This window comes from Callionymus lyra, chromosome 8 (genome assembly GCF_982586985.1).
Source record: "Callionymus lyra chromosome 8, fCalLyr1.hap1.1, whole genome shotgun sequence".
NCBI classification, from domain to species: Eukaryota; Metazoa; Chordata; class Actinopteri; order Syngnathiformes; family Callionymidae; genus Callionymus; species Callionymus lyra.
Genome location: NC_141825.1, coordinates 26,659,871 through 26,675,000, shown reverse-complemented (window position 1 = coordinate 26,675,000; position 15,130 = coordinate 26,659,871). Strand labels below are relative to the sequence as shown.

The window sequence follows — 15,130 nt, the reverse complement described above, 5'->3', positions numbered from 1 at the left end:
ATGATCGTTCACAAAGTAGTGCCGACGCTTTACAAGAGTAACAATTAATTAAATAATTCATGATTGTATGTATCAAGTTAGGAGGCGACTAATGCAACTTATGAAGAGCAGAATATTTGTAATATAGGAGAGTCTTCATAGTCATAAATTGGGCAAAATAACACAATAAAACAACCACTGATCAATACATAGAGATGCTTTTTGGCCAAATTATTTCAATTCTTTCACAGATAACATTTATAAAATAACAATGTTAACCAGGAGGACCTTATGTTTGTTTATATTCCATGACAAGGTGAAAAAAACCCTTCAATTTCTTTTACTATTATTTACGGATTCAAACTGTTGTCAAGCACACACAGCATCAAGACATTGCTTTCAAACATGACACGAGTGATGTCATGGCAGGTTCATGTCACCTGTATCCACCTACAGTCCTGCCCCTCAACCGGACCCTGGCGATGTCGAAACCCGGCTGAAGGATCAGGTGCTGCAGGTGTGGATCACATGACCACATCCTCTTAGGTATCACCGTGACCCTTTGGTGAGGTTTCTGGTTCCTGGCGTGTGACTCAGCGCCTCCACCGGGCTCAAGGAAACATTCCGGTCCGACGGCCTCGACTGAAGATCGCACTCTGGTTTCGTGCAAACACTCTTTTATTTAACATCCGAGAGGAGGAGGCTCGGCTGAGGAGATAACAGCGGCACGAGTGCAGGAGGGACGTCAGAGAACGACATATAGTTGGTGACATGTTGCTAAATTCCACCAGATACTAACTAACTTGCATCACACATCAAGAACCACCTGGCAGGCTTCACCTAATACTACGTTTGTTTGTCATTTCATGGCAGCGCTACTGGAACAGAACGAACCCGGAGCACCAAACACAAGTAATACGGTATTCAAGAGGCTAGAAAAAGAGTTGGTGAGTAAGTAAGTAAGTAGGTTGGTGAGTAAGTAAGTAAGTAAGTAAGTAAATGAGTAAGTAAGTTGGTGAGTATCTAAGTAAGTTGGTGAGTAAACAAGTAAGTTGCTGAGTAATTAAGTAAGTAGGTTGGTGAGTAAGTAATTAAGTAAGTAAATAAGTAAGTAAGTTGGTGAGTAAACAAGTAAGTAAGTTGCTGAGTAAGTAAGTAAGTAGGTTGGTGAGTAAGTAATTAAGTAAGTAAATAAGTAAGTAAGTTGGTGAGTATCTAAGTAAGTTGGTGAGTAAACAAGTAAGTAAGTTGCTGAGTAAGTAAGTAAGTAGGTTGGTGAGTAAGTAATTAAGTAAGTAAATAAGTAAGTAAGTTGGTGAGTAAACAAGTAAGTTGCTGAGTAAACAAGTAAGTAAGTTGCTGAGTAAGTAAGTAAGTAAGTTGGTGAGTAAGTAATTAAGTAAGTAAGTAAATAAGTAAGTAAGTTGGTGAGTAAGTAAGTAAGTTGGTGAGTAAGTAAGTTGGTGAGTAAGTAAGTTGGTGAATAAGTAAGTAAGTAAGTACATAAGTAAGTAAGTTGGTGAGTATGTAAGTAAGTAAGTAAGTAAGTAAATAAGTATCTAAGTTGGTGAGTAAGTAAGTAATTAAATAAGTAAGTAAGTTGGTGAGTAAGTAAGTAAGTAAGTTGGTGAGTAAGTAAGTAAGTAAGTAAGTAAGTAAGTAAGTAAATAAGTAAATAAGTAAGTAAGTTGGTGACTAAGTAAGTAGGTTGGTAAGTAAGTAAGTAAATAAGTAAGTAATTTGGTGAGTAAGTTAGTAAATAAGTAAGTAAGTAAGTAAGTAAATGAGTAAGTAAGTCAGTAAGTAAGTAAGTAAGTAATTAAGTAAGTGTCCATCGATCCATACTCAGTTTTGTGGCCGTTTTAGTAACAATTTAGTGTGTATGGAGCACTACATTTACATATTAAGAATTGAGACGCACTTATGCACTAGAAATACTAAGTTTAAGTACACAAGTATGTGATTTGAGACACAGCTTAAAAGTGTTTAAACAAGAATTGTATTCAAGTGAGAGATTAAACATTAAAAAGCTTCATCGTCAGTTTTTTCTCCTATTGTCAACATTTCAAAACACATCAGAGTTTAATTAATACTGTCAACAGTTCAACTCTGGCAAAAGTAAAAAAAATGTTTTTGTCTTCATCGTCAAATACTCACTTTTAAAAAAGAAAAGAAAGAAAAAGAAAATAAGTAGTTTCATCATAAATATGAATTTAAGCCCGTTTTAGTGACACATTCATTAACCTTTGCACCTGAAGTCTGTTTGATGCCACGTCCTGATACTTTTATATCAACTTGCACTTCATGTTTGTTTCTTGGAAGAGCAATTATTGAACATTCTTTAGGACTGAAAATAACATTGATAAGTTGATCAATAGTAACATATCTAATCTAATCTAAATTCAAGTCAAAGCCAAGCATCAGAGAGAATAATAACAATCCAACAATAACAGCACATGAGCTATGTTAGCGCTCTAGACGGTAGGTACTAGAAATAAAAACACTGACAGACACACACTCTGTCTAGTGTCGTAGCTTCCATGCTGTGCTTCACTAGTTACTGTAGCACGACTGACTTGTTCTTGTGTGTCTACACTACAGTACTAAAGTGGGTCAAACCAGAGAATATGGCGAGGGCCAAGTCGGCCGCCGCAGCTGTGTTATTGTTTGACCAGCGTCTCACTGCCATCTCTATGATCTACAGAATCTCAGCCTCCATCCCTTCATTTACCATTTTAACTTTTCATCGACTCGCATCTGGATCACACGTGATGATGGATCCACATCGATGAGAGGACATGTGACTTCGCCTGCATCACTTTCTATTTATCTCTGACTTATTCAGATGCTTCTTCTGGCGAGCGAGGAAAGTACTTGGTTGATCCCTTCTGGCCAGACACCCCAAGAAGTAACCAGTCACTTTCTTGACACACAGTCAAGCCTGCCTCGAAGTTTTTCCTGTCATTTGGGACTTTTCTTTTACTCTTTTGTAATGTCAAAATAAATTGAAATATATATCATAGTTTGATAAGTTGTCCATGGCTTTTTTAATGATCTATATAAAGAATATTTAAATAAATATAAAATGTAACATAACATTACATTATGAATTTGAATTTCTGCATACATTTTAAATGTCTTTTAAGGTTTTCCTATTTTATTAAGGCTCTTGCTTATGAATTGTAGCTCTGGCTTCTATTTGATGTATTGAGAAAGTCTTGTGTCTAAAAACCACAAAACTGTCTCAACTGATACGTATCCGGTGAAATAATGAGGTTCTGTGAAAAGGTAGCAAATGGATGATGAATTTAAAAAGAGCAGCCTTTTCACCCATGGATTCAACTGTGATCTCGTTCATGAAGAAGTGATGTCGATGCTTCCTCTCTTTACCTCAGTCTGTCTGCCCTCTCTCCTCTCCTGTTCTTGCATCTCTTCTTCTTCCTCTCTAGCCTATGCATCCTAGAGAAGCAGACACACCAGATGACACCTGGACACTGGTAGCAAAAGTAAGGATAAACCACAACACAGGTGTAGCCTTTGAGACACAAAATGGCTTCTCAGAAAACCCTTGTAACGATTTCGGTCCGTCCTACCATTTCAGTCTGTGCTCCTCCTACATGATGACGTTTTATGACTGAACAAAACATCAAATGATTAGAGGACAATAACTACCACACATAGAATATTTAAACTAGTGCTGCATGATATTGGAAATATGTGCGATATTCGATATTGGTGTCTTGAAGTGCGATATCGATATTAATGCGATATTTTTTTTCTTTCACCTAAAAATGTAGCCAAGTACAGGTCGCGATTACTGTAGGGAGGTCTGGGGGTTTACGAAAACGATGCGATATTTCCATTTAGTTTATTTACGCGCTTCGGTGTCGACATGATGGTAGAAAAATATCTCTTCTAACGCTCAGTCTCGCGGGACTTGCATCGGTTTTCCAGCGAAAATGAGCAACATCAGAGAGGAGCCGCCGGCGCGTCGTGATATCACCAAATCAATAATAAATCCTTGTACACGCACATATAACACTTTATAAATGACGCTAACAACTTAGCTCGTTAGCATACGGTGAAGACGGACAGGTTTGTTTGGAAGTTCACGATCTTCTAAGAAAACAACTGAGACGAGATGAAAAGTTCTTACAATATGTTGCTTTAACAAAGGAGGTTGAAAGAGACGAGTGACTGGATCACTAGTGTTTGACTAGATCATAAGTTAGTATTACTTCACTGTATAAACTGAGCTTAGTCACGGCGCCAGCAAGACGCGTCGCCATAGCAACCGAGCCTAACAAGCTGCGCCGCACAGTTCACAGACAGACGGAGACGTAAACAACAACGAGACATAGAAGTACAAATTGACAACTTTACAGAACGTGACACTGATTGGTCGAAGTGCGCATTTAAGAAATGTTTGATTTATACAATAAAAAAATATCAATTATTACATGTTTTCAATACGTATATCGCACGTGACAATATCGCAATATCAATACAAATCGCAATATCAGACTTAAAATAATGAAAACATTGTACGATGCAATAGAAACCTTGTAACTAAGATGGTTGACCAAATAAACGTAGGATCTGGGACATCGGACTTTGCATGTAACCTGGATAAATACCGTTGCGGTGACAGTCACATGTGATGTTTTTGTTTATACAACAGTGCCCTCCAATCAGTTTCATCCATTTAAAAAGCTTTCAAAAAGATGTTTGCAGACTTCATCACGCAGGAAGTGCCTGGACTGAAATAGTAGTTCGGGCGGATCGGTACTTACAACGGTCAGAAGGCAACATAGATTAGCTTTTGACGGGATGTTTGTTAAGAAAAACTTCTTCCTCGTCTCTTATCTGTGGACAAGTTTATGAAAATGTGGCAGCAATGTTCGTCCGTTGACTACGATATGGTGATATTGTCCGAGTTATTCGTCCTTTTTAAGGCTCTTACATTTTAACTCCAACCAAATAGACCTGATCCTGACAACATACATACATGTGTGAAGAAGTTCCCTCCGTGTCGTCTTCACTCAGCTTCGACTCACAACCTTGAGCTCGAACCAGTTCTTGATATAAACAAACATAAAAGCCTCTACATGGCAGCTCAACACACACACCAACACTGGCAGACACACAAGTGCGCTCACAACAAAGGCGACACCTCCTGACCTTTTATTTACCGGACCTGCTGCTCTTCCAACAAAGTCTCATCAAAGCAACGGGAGCTTGTCAGGCCGGTCCGACATCAACCTGGTACTGAAGAACCATTGATGGGTTCACCTTTGTGGATACAAGGCAACTTCACACAAGTTCAACACTGACCACACCCTTAGATAAGTAAATAAGTCATATTTGTAGAGCGCTTTTCCAGACCAGGGTCACAAAGCGCTTAAACAACCAAAACAATACTTAATAAAATATATACTTTAAAAGATCAAGATAACACAGAGACAAACACAAGAGTCTCAGAGAATCAAGGAAAAGCTGAAATAAAAGTATCTTGAGATGTTTCTTCCTGAAGGAGTCAGTAGATCATCAAACACAGATGTTTCTTGAAGGAGTCAGTAGATCATCAAACACAGATGTTTCTTGAAAGAGTCAGTAGATCATCAAACACAGATGTTTCTTGAAGGAGTCAGTAGATCATCAAACACAGAGATGTTTCTTGAAGGAGTCAGTAGATCATCAAACACAGATGTTTCTTGAAGGAGTCAGTAGATCATCAAACACAGATGTTTCTTGAAAGAGTCAGTAGATCATCAAACACAGATGTTTCTTGAAAGAGTCAGTAGATCATCAAACACAGATGTTTCTTGAAGGAGTCAGTAGATCATCAAACACAGATGTTTCTTGAAGGAGTCAGTAGATCATCAAACACAGATGTTTCTTGAAGGAGTCAGTAGATCATCAAACACAGGTGTTTCTTGAAGGAGTCAGTAGATCATCAAACACAGATGTTTCTTGAAGGAGTCAGTAGATCATCAAACACAGATGTTTCTTGAAGGAGTCAGTAGATCATCAAACACAGATGTTTCTTGAAGGAGTAAGTAGATCATCAAACACAGATGTTTCTTGAAGGAGTAAGTAGATCATCAAACACAGATGTTTCTTGAAGGAGTCAGTAGATCATCAAACACAGATGTTTCTTGAAGGAGTCAGTAGATCATCAAACACAGATGTTTCTTGAAGGAGTCAGTAGATCATCAAACACAGATGTTTCTTGAAGGAGTCAGTAGATCATCAAACACAGATGTTTCTTGAAGGAGTCAGTAGATCATCAAACACAGATGTTTCTTGAAGGAGTCAGTAGATCATCAAACACAGATGTTTCTTGAAGGAGTCAGTAGATCATCAAACACAGAGATGGTTCCAAAGCTTAGGAGCAACAGGAAGGATTTCTCTCCTTTGGTCCTGAACTGTGTGCTTGGAACCATCAGTAGATTCTGATCCACAGACCTCAGAGCCCGAGCTGGGGTGTAAGTCTGGATCAGATCACTGATGGAAGGTCTGACCATGAATAGATCTGAAAGTAAGAACCAGAATTTGAAAATGATCCTGAAAGAAACTGGCAGCCAGTGAAGAGTTTGAAGGAGAAATGTGAGTTCTTCTACTAGAGCGGCTCAGAATTCTGGCTGCAGAGTTGAACCAAATTATTGTCTTTGTCGAATTGAGATTGGACTTTTTCAGTATTTGAAACTAAGGATCTAATAACTTCTGTGAGAGGAAAATGTATTTTTTAGCCAAAGCAACCAAAATAATTCTGTGAATAGTTGCAAACGTAGAACCCTCAGCTCAATAACAGACAGTGTGTGACACAAGAAGACAAAACATGTCTGTACGACAAAAGGTTCCGTTGGTCTTCGGTCTTCCTGAGACAATGAGGACCATATGATCAGCAACGACCACAGGGTCCACTTTCAGGTTGTCAGAACTCACAAGCAGGATGAAAGAAGTGATTTATTGGTTTAATGTAATGACATTAAAGTCACAGGACAGCGTTGCTGAACAGCTTCAGCTCAAGGTCACGTTCACTTGGTAAAACTGAACAGGCAGAAAGTTGGAAATGTGTCTCCAATGACAACAACCAATGACGAGTGATATTACTGCCTCATTGATTCATTGTTTCCATCTGCATGTGTTTAATATTCATGAGAAAATATAGAAATAAATCGAGCTATTATCTTCGTATTCCTTGATAGTAAACACAATTATTTACACAGTTACTGAACCACAACACTCTCCACAGCAGCGCCAACACAGAGAGAAAACAATGACAGTATTAATGAGTCGAACACACAGGTTAACATCTCGCCTTGTTTGGAAATGTTCGCTCCCGTGGTGACGATGATGATGATGATGATGACGATGATGAAGATGGGCTATGATCATCATCATCGTCATCATCATCATCATCATCATTACCACCATCACCATCACCATCTTCATCTTCATCATCATCATCTTCATCATCTTCATCATAATCATCACAATCATCATCATCATCTTTTTCATCATCATCATCATCATCATCATCATCTTCATCATCATCATCATCACCATAATCATCATCATCTTCATCATCATCTTCATTATCATCATCTTTACCATCATCATCTTCATCATCTTCATCACCATAATCATCATCATCTTCATCATCATCTTCATCTTCATTATCATCATCATCATCATCATCATCATCATCATCTTCATCATCATCATCATCATCTTCATCATCATCTTCATCATCACCATCATCACCATAATCATCATCATCTTCATTATCATCATCATCATCATCATCATCATCATCATCATCATCATCATCATCATCTTCACCATCATCATTATCATCATCATCATCATCTTCATCTTCATCATCTTCACCATCATCATCATCATCATCATCATCATCATAATCATCATCATCATCATCTTCATTATCATCATCATCATCATCTTCATCTTCATCTTCATCATCATCATCATCATCATCATCATCATCATCATCATCATCTTTATCATCTTCATCTTCATCATCATCATCATCATCATCATCATCATCATAATCATCATTATCATCTTTATCATCATCTTCATCATCACCATCATCATCATAATCATCATCATCATCATCATCATCTTCATCATCATCATCATCATCATCATCTTCATCATCACCATCATCATCATCATCATCATCATCATCATCATCATCATCATCATCTTCATCATCACCATCATCATCATAATCATCATCATCATCATCATCATCATCATCATCATCATCATCTTCATCATCACCATCAAAACTGATTTGCACTTTTTCAATTGTTAAATTTGATCTTCACATGTTTCAAACAAGCCGATGAATGTTTATTTAAAGTTCTCGTGTCAATAAAGCGGATATAAAATACAAAAAATATAAAATAAAAATCACTCAAAACACCTCAAGTCACAGTATACGAGTCATTAACTAGTTTTAAGTTGATGTGTCATCACTAGTTATTGTAGTACAACAATATTAAGGTACACAAAACTACCCAGAGCTGCTTTAAGATGTGTTAGCGACAGAAAAGGTAATAATGCACTTACGATCAGGTATGTAAGTATTTATCACTTGTTGAACTATCGCACACACGACTTCATCTGCTCGACGATCTTGTTTAATTCAACATAAATCAAAGCTTCTCTTTATCTGACAAACGGATGTCAACAGTGGCAGCAGCTCTGTGACCAACTGGCCGTGTGATGGCGTCTGATATTTATATTTATAGTGGCAGTTTACCTCGACGAGCTGTTCACACGCCGCGCTGAGCGAGCGCCAGTCTGGGGCGTCACGGGGAGGATGGCAGCCGCTATCACATGGCACGAGCTGTGACCCGAGTCACTCCGTCTGTTCGGTTCTGGCCAGATCTGGACATATTGACTCTGGACTCCGGGTCAGAACATCTAAATATAAAACCTGACATAGCAGCTCGTACTACGTTAATATTCTCATATTCATTATTACTTTAAAGCCATTTTATTTTCTAAAATATGTTGCCAATTATTTTCTGAGACAAAAAAACATACAGAGGTTGATTCAGAACTTGAGGGAAAATTGTCCGTAGGTATGAGTGTGTGTGTGAATGGTTGTCTGTCTTTGTGTGTCCTGAGACAGACTGGCGTCCTGTCCAGGGTGTCCCCTGCCTCTCGCCCTATGATACTGGGATAGACTCCAGTCTCCCTGCGACCCCCACAAGGGATAAAGCGGTAGAAAATGAATGAATGAATAAATAAATGTTTACTAAGAATCCAGATTCAATGTGTTGGTGAGTCAGGAACATGTAAATAGAATAAACATCTAAAACTTTCATCAGAATGCAGGAAGCACATGTTAGGGTTATGTTTGATATTGTTTTCTCAACTTGGACATATATTACATAGTAATTAAGTAAGTAAGTAAGTAATTTTTATTTATATAGCGCTTTTTAAAAAAGCACATTCACTGTCAATTACAGAGGTGGTCTTTCAATTTATTTTTCAAAATAAAAGTCCAAAGACTTTCCTGTAAATTGTCCCAAAGTTTTTCGAATCATTGGCAAAATTGCAGTAACTTTGAAATTCCCCATAAGTTGGTTGTCAGTCCCAGAGAGGTATAGACAACCTGAGGAGAAAGATGGATGGGCCATGATGTACTTGGTTCTATACGGGAACATCCCTCTTGACCAAGTTCAGTACCACTGGTGGTCCAAACGTTTAGGATGGACCTTATCAATCACCTTATCAGTATATCCAGTGAAGTAATACTAACTTCTGATCTAGTCAAACACTAGTGATCCAGTGAAGTAATACTAACTTATGATCTAGTCAAACACTAGTGATCCAGTGAAGTAATACTAACTTCTGATCTAGTCAAACACTAGTGATCCAGTCACTCGTCTCTTTCAACCTCCTTTGTTAAAGCAACATATCGTAAGAACTTTTCATCTCGTCTCAGTTGTTTTCTTATAAGATCGTGAACTTCCAAACAAACCTGTCCGTCTTCACCGTATGCTAACGAGCTAAGTTGTTAGCGTCATTTATAAAGTGTTATGTGTGCGAGTACAAGGATTTATTATTGATTTGGTGATATCACGACGCGCCGGCGGCTCCTCTCTGATGTCGCTGAGTTTGGCGGGAAACCGATGCAAGTCCCGCGAGACTGACGTTAGAAGAGATATTTTTCTACCATCATGTCGACACCGAAGTGCGGAAATAAACGAAAGGGAAATATCGCCTAGTTTTCCTCGGCTAAATTTTTAGGTGAAAGAAAAAAATATCGCATTAATATCGGTATCGCAACTCAAGACACCAATATCGAATATTGCACATATTTCCAATATCGTGCAGCCCTAGTCCCGATAAACAGACGTTCTGGGAGTCGAACAAATGTAGCTCAACTTCATTAGAAAAAAGGAACTTTTTAGAAAACACGATCTTTGATGGAGGTCTTAGCTTAGCTCTTTTTGTGAGTTTCAAAACAGATTTCTTCCTCCTCCTTGGTGATATCACGACGCGCCGGCGGCTCCTCTCTGATGTCTCTCAGTTCCGCGGGAAAGCCGATCCAAGTCCCGCGAGAATGAGTGTTATAAGTGATATTTTTATACCATCATGTCCACACTGAAGCGCGGAAATAAACGAAAGAGAAAATATCATCCTTTTCCTTCTATAAACGACCATGAAAGAAAAAAATATCGCATTAATATCGATATCGCACTTCAAGACACCAATGTGTTTAAGTTGGATCATCCCTGACGACCACCTGGTCTCAGCCCTGCAGCTCAACGGCTCTGATATGTTTTCACAACAAGCCCGTGTTGCTGTAACACATCAGTCGAGAGGCGAGTGGTTTCCTGATGCTGATGCTTCGTCATGTGCTGCTGCTGCTGCTGCTGCTGCTGCTGCTGCTGCTGCTGCTGCTGATGTTAATGTTGACGTGCGTCGACACTCCTGCTGTGTAAGCGTCGAGCTCCAGCGCCACCAGAATAGAGTGAGTGGACGTTTTAGGGCCTTTTAGTAGAAACACAGCAACTGCTGCAAACGAGAACATTTTCATTCCGTTATGAAATAACAAATTAATTTAGAGCAGATGTCTTTCTTTCAATTTATTTTTTCTATTACTTGCTTTTCTCCGTTACATGCTGAATTTGATCATTAAATGGGCAATTTTAATGGTTATTTTTGATAATATTTAACATATTTAACTTAACTATCTTATTATTTAATAGATTAAATGATTCTACTCTCTAGAAATTGAACAACATTAGTTTCTAATCACAATAATATTAATAATAATTATCATTTTCAAACCCCTGAAGGTGGAAATGGAGCATAAGCAATAGTATACAATTGGATTTTCTTTTTTTCATAGAATCTTAGCATCATTTCTATTCAACTTTCCACTTGTTTTTTAATTATACACTTGAAACATGAACACTGTTTTCTAATAATATTTTTGACATAATTGCATCTTTTACTTTGACAACATTTAATTTGAAGATATTTCTTTCATCGTCATTGTTATTTACAGTGAAGTCAGGAACAATTAATCTTATAATTTTCTGAATAATCTACATTATTATATATCACCTGTATGGATGGAGTTTATATCTCCGCATGGATCATTTCTACAACCATTGTGTTGATATTGAAAATGAATTGTCGTACAGCAGTTGGTCCTAGACTGTAACTGGGTCGGGTCGGACGGTCCATATATAATTCAGATCTAACCGAGTCAAAATGTGATCATTGCAGTTCATTTTGTCAGGTTGTTGGTGGAACAGATTCATTAAAGACATCCAGACCTTCTTGACCTTCAGCTATGACTGAGAGAACTCAACATTCCAACTGAGGGGAGCCCGACAGTGACATTAGGGCTGCAAGATATATCGAAAAAATATCGCAATATTGTCACGTGCGATATGTATTTCGAAAACATGTGATAATTTATCTTTTTTTATTGTATAAATCAAGTATTTCTTAAATGTGCACTTTGATCAATCAGTGTCACGTTCTGTAAAGTTTTCAATTTTACTTCTATGTCTCGTTGTTGTTTACGTCTCCGTCCGTCTGTGAACTGTGCAGCTTGTTAGGCTCGGTTGCTATGGCGACGCGTCTTGCCTGTGCGCTGACTTAGCTCAGTATATACAGTGAAGTAATACTAACTTATGATCTAGTCAAACACTAGTGATCCAGTGAAGTAATACTAACTTATGATCTAGTCAAACACTAGTGATCCAGTGAAGTAATACTAACTTATGATCTAGTCAAACACTAGTGATCCAGTCACTCGTCTCTTTCAACCTCCTTTGTTAAAGCAACATATTGTAAGAATTTTTCATCTCGTCTCAGTTGTTTTCTTATAAGATCGTGAACTTCCAAACAAACCTGTCTGTCTTCACCGTATGCTAACGAGCTAAGTTGTTAGCATCATTTATAAAGTGTTATGTGTGCGTGTACAAGGATTTATTATTGATTTGGTGATATCACGACGCGCCGGCGGCTCCTCTCTGATGTCGCTCAGTTCCATAGTAAACCGATGCAAGTCCCGCGAGACTGAGCGTTAGAAGAGATATTTTTCTACCATCATGTCGACACTGAAGTGCGGAAATAAACTAAAGGGAAATATCGCATAATTTTCCTTCTCTAAACCCCGGACCTACACTACAGTACTCACGACTGCTCGTGGTCACGGCTACATTTTTAAGGTGAAGAGAAAAATATCGCATTAATATCGTTATCGCAATTCAAGACACAAATATTGAATATCGCACATATTTCCAATATCATGGAGCACTAGTCCCGATAAACAAACGTTCTGGGAGTCCAACAAATTCAGTTCGACTTCATTCGAAAAAAGGAACTTTTTAGCAAACACGATCTTTGATGGAGGTCTTAGCTTAGCTCTTTTTGTGAGTTTCAAAACTGATTCTTCCTCACTTTTCAAACCAAGCAAATAAAAGACTCACACGATCTGGTCTTTAAGAAATAAGCAAACATTTCTCAAGTTGTGACTGTTTAGATCTACAAGGAATCATGACCCTTAAAGGTTTATCAATTAAACAAGGAGAGCTGGATATAAGGAACAGCTAACAGTTAACTATCATAACCGTGCTAATGGCTACATGATAAAAATAAAAAAAAATCACTTCTCTATGGGGGAAGAGAGGCTTAAATTTGGTCGAAGCACTTTAGATACGTATCAGTTAAAAGAGGCCGACTCTATAATCCAGGACGTCACAGAAACCCCTGGCCTTCTGGCTCAGCTCTTTTCAGATTACAATGGAGCCTTCCGAGATTGATGGACGGTGTGAAATGTTTTGTTCATTCGTGTTAAAACGAAGGTCACAAAAGGTCACGGTGCAACATTGTGAGTCAGCGTGGAGTTGGTAGATGTTGTTGTGACTGCCTAGCCATGGTGGACCTGAGAGCCCAGAGACCTCCGAGAGGGTCTCACGGTGGACCTGAGAGCCAGAGACCTCCGAGAGGGTCTCAGAGAAGCCACTGGCCGACCGTGGACAGCAGACGCAGCAGCAGGGTCGTCCGGCGTCGACCCAGACAAAAAGCTGCTGCCGCTTCGCCAACATAAACAACATGGAGGTGCTGACGCCGAAGCGCTGAATATGCATGCAGACGCGGAGGCAGGGAGACGAGGAGGCGGCGTTTACCTTTCAGGGGACGAGGATTTCTCCGAGTTCACGGACATGAGCGGAGCCTGGTCGCCGCTCGTGGACCAGACGGACCAGACGGCTCGACGGTTCTGGTGTCACCTGCTCGCGTGGATGCAGGAGAGGAGAGGGTTACTGTCTCTTCTCCTCCCCCTCCTCCTCCTTCCTCCTCCTCCTCCTCCTCTGTCCTCCTTCTCCGAGGAGACGACGGGATGGAGGACGAACTCGGACGAGGATTCTATCGACAGCGGATCTACCTGGCGCGAGTGATGGAGGTGTTATCGGCGTCAATCACTCGCCCCTCCTCATGCCTCCTTCCTTTCCTTTCCTTTTCTCCCTCCCTCCCTTCCTTCCTTCCTTCCTTCACCTTCTCTCTATCTCGTCGTTCCCTCGCTCGGATGACGGCGCCCGTCGTCTCTGGTTCCTCCCTGGAGGTGTCGTCTGAAGCTGGGGGAGGATAGAAAAGCAGGAGCTCCACACGTCTGGGTCCGGCTGCTCCGTCGGCCTTTCTGCAGCTCTGCACAACAACAGAGCCCACAGCGAGGCGGAGCGTTCCACTCCGGCGTGCAGAGGGGTGTCGGCGCGTCGCGGCGGCAGGAAGATGAATACATTCCTGCTCGACTCGCGCTCCCTCCCCCCCTCCGTGTTCTGTCGTTCCTCCTCTTCCCTCGCTCGCTCGCTCCGCTTCTCTCTTCCAATTGCCTTATTACGACATCCTGTATCTCAGGGCAACGCCGCCGTCCTCTCCCCCATCTTCTTCTTCTTCTTCGTCTTCTTCTTCTTCTTCTCCCTCCATCACTTCCACCTGCTTCTCGCGCACTTTCCCTAGACACCGCTGCGTCGGAGCCCGGGAGGCTGGGACGTTCAATAAACAAATGTTGATCATAATTTGAGTTAAATGACCTTAAAGGAAAAAAAACTATGCAAGGACGAAAGATTGATGTTTAACACATAAACTCACACATCAAATATAAATAAGTAGAACACAAATAAATAACATATACAAAGAGTCTTTATCTTTTTTATGGATTCATTATTCATCGTTCTCTGTTTCAGTGAAATTGAGGGAAAATTATAGAATATTATAAATATTTTCAATTAACCCTTTTATAGTCAAAAATAAATATATATATATATAATTAAATACATTCATTCATTCATTTTCTATCACTTTATCCCTTGTGGGGGTCGCGGGGAGACTGGAGTCTATCCCAGTATCATAGGGTGAGAGGCAGGGGACACCCTGGACAGGACGCCAGTCTGTCTCAGGACACACAAAGACAGACAACCATTCACACACACACTCATATAAATATATATATATAATTATTAACAGACTATGTATATGAGATTTACAATGTGTTTGTCTCTGTGTTGTCTTGACCTTTTAGCATTTATTTTATTGAGTATTGTTTTGATTGTTTAAGCGCTTTGTGACCCTGGTCTAGAAA

The 15,130-nt window shown here is 39.6% G+C and overlaps 1 protein-coding gene across 3 annotated transcripts in view; it reads right to left on the bottom strand.

The window, feature by feature from the left end:
• The window catches only part of srpk2 (SRSF protein kinase 2), a 71,340-nt gene that overhangs the window by 39,841 nt on the left and 16,369 nt on the right, over nucleotides 1-15,130 (bottom strand). The window contains exon 1 of one of the 3 annotated variants that reach the window (XM_087797668.1): nucleotides 13,680-14,159. The exons of the other annotated variants lie outside the window; for them this stretch is intronic. Within the exon in view, the coding sequence (XP_087653794.1) occupies nucleotides 13,680-13,717 (38 nt within the window). The 5' untranslated portion in view covers nucleotides 13,718-14,159. Of the gene's footprint in view, nucleotides 1-13,679; nucleotides 14,160-15,130 lie in introns of those variants that run through there. 3 annotated transcript variants of the gene reach the window in all.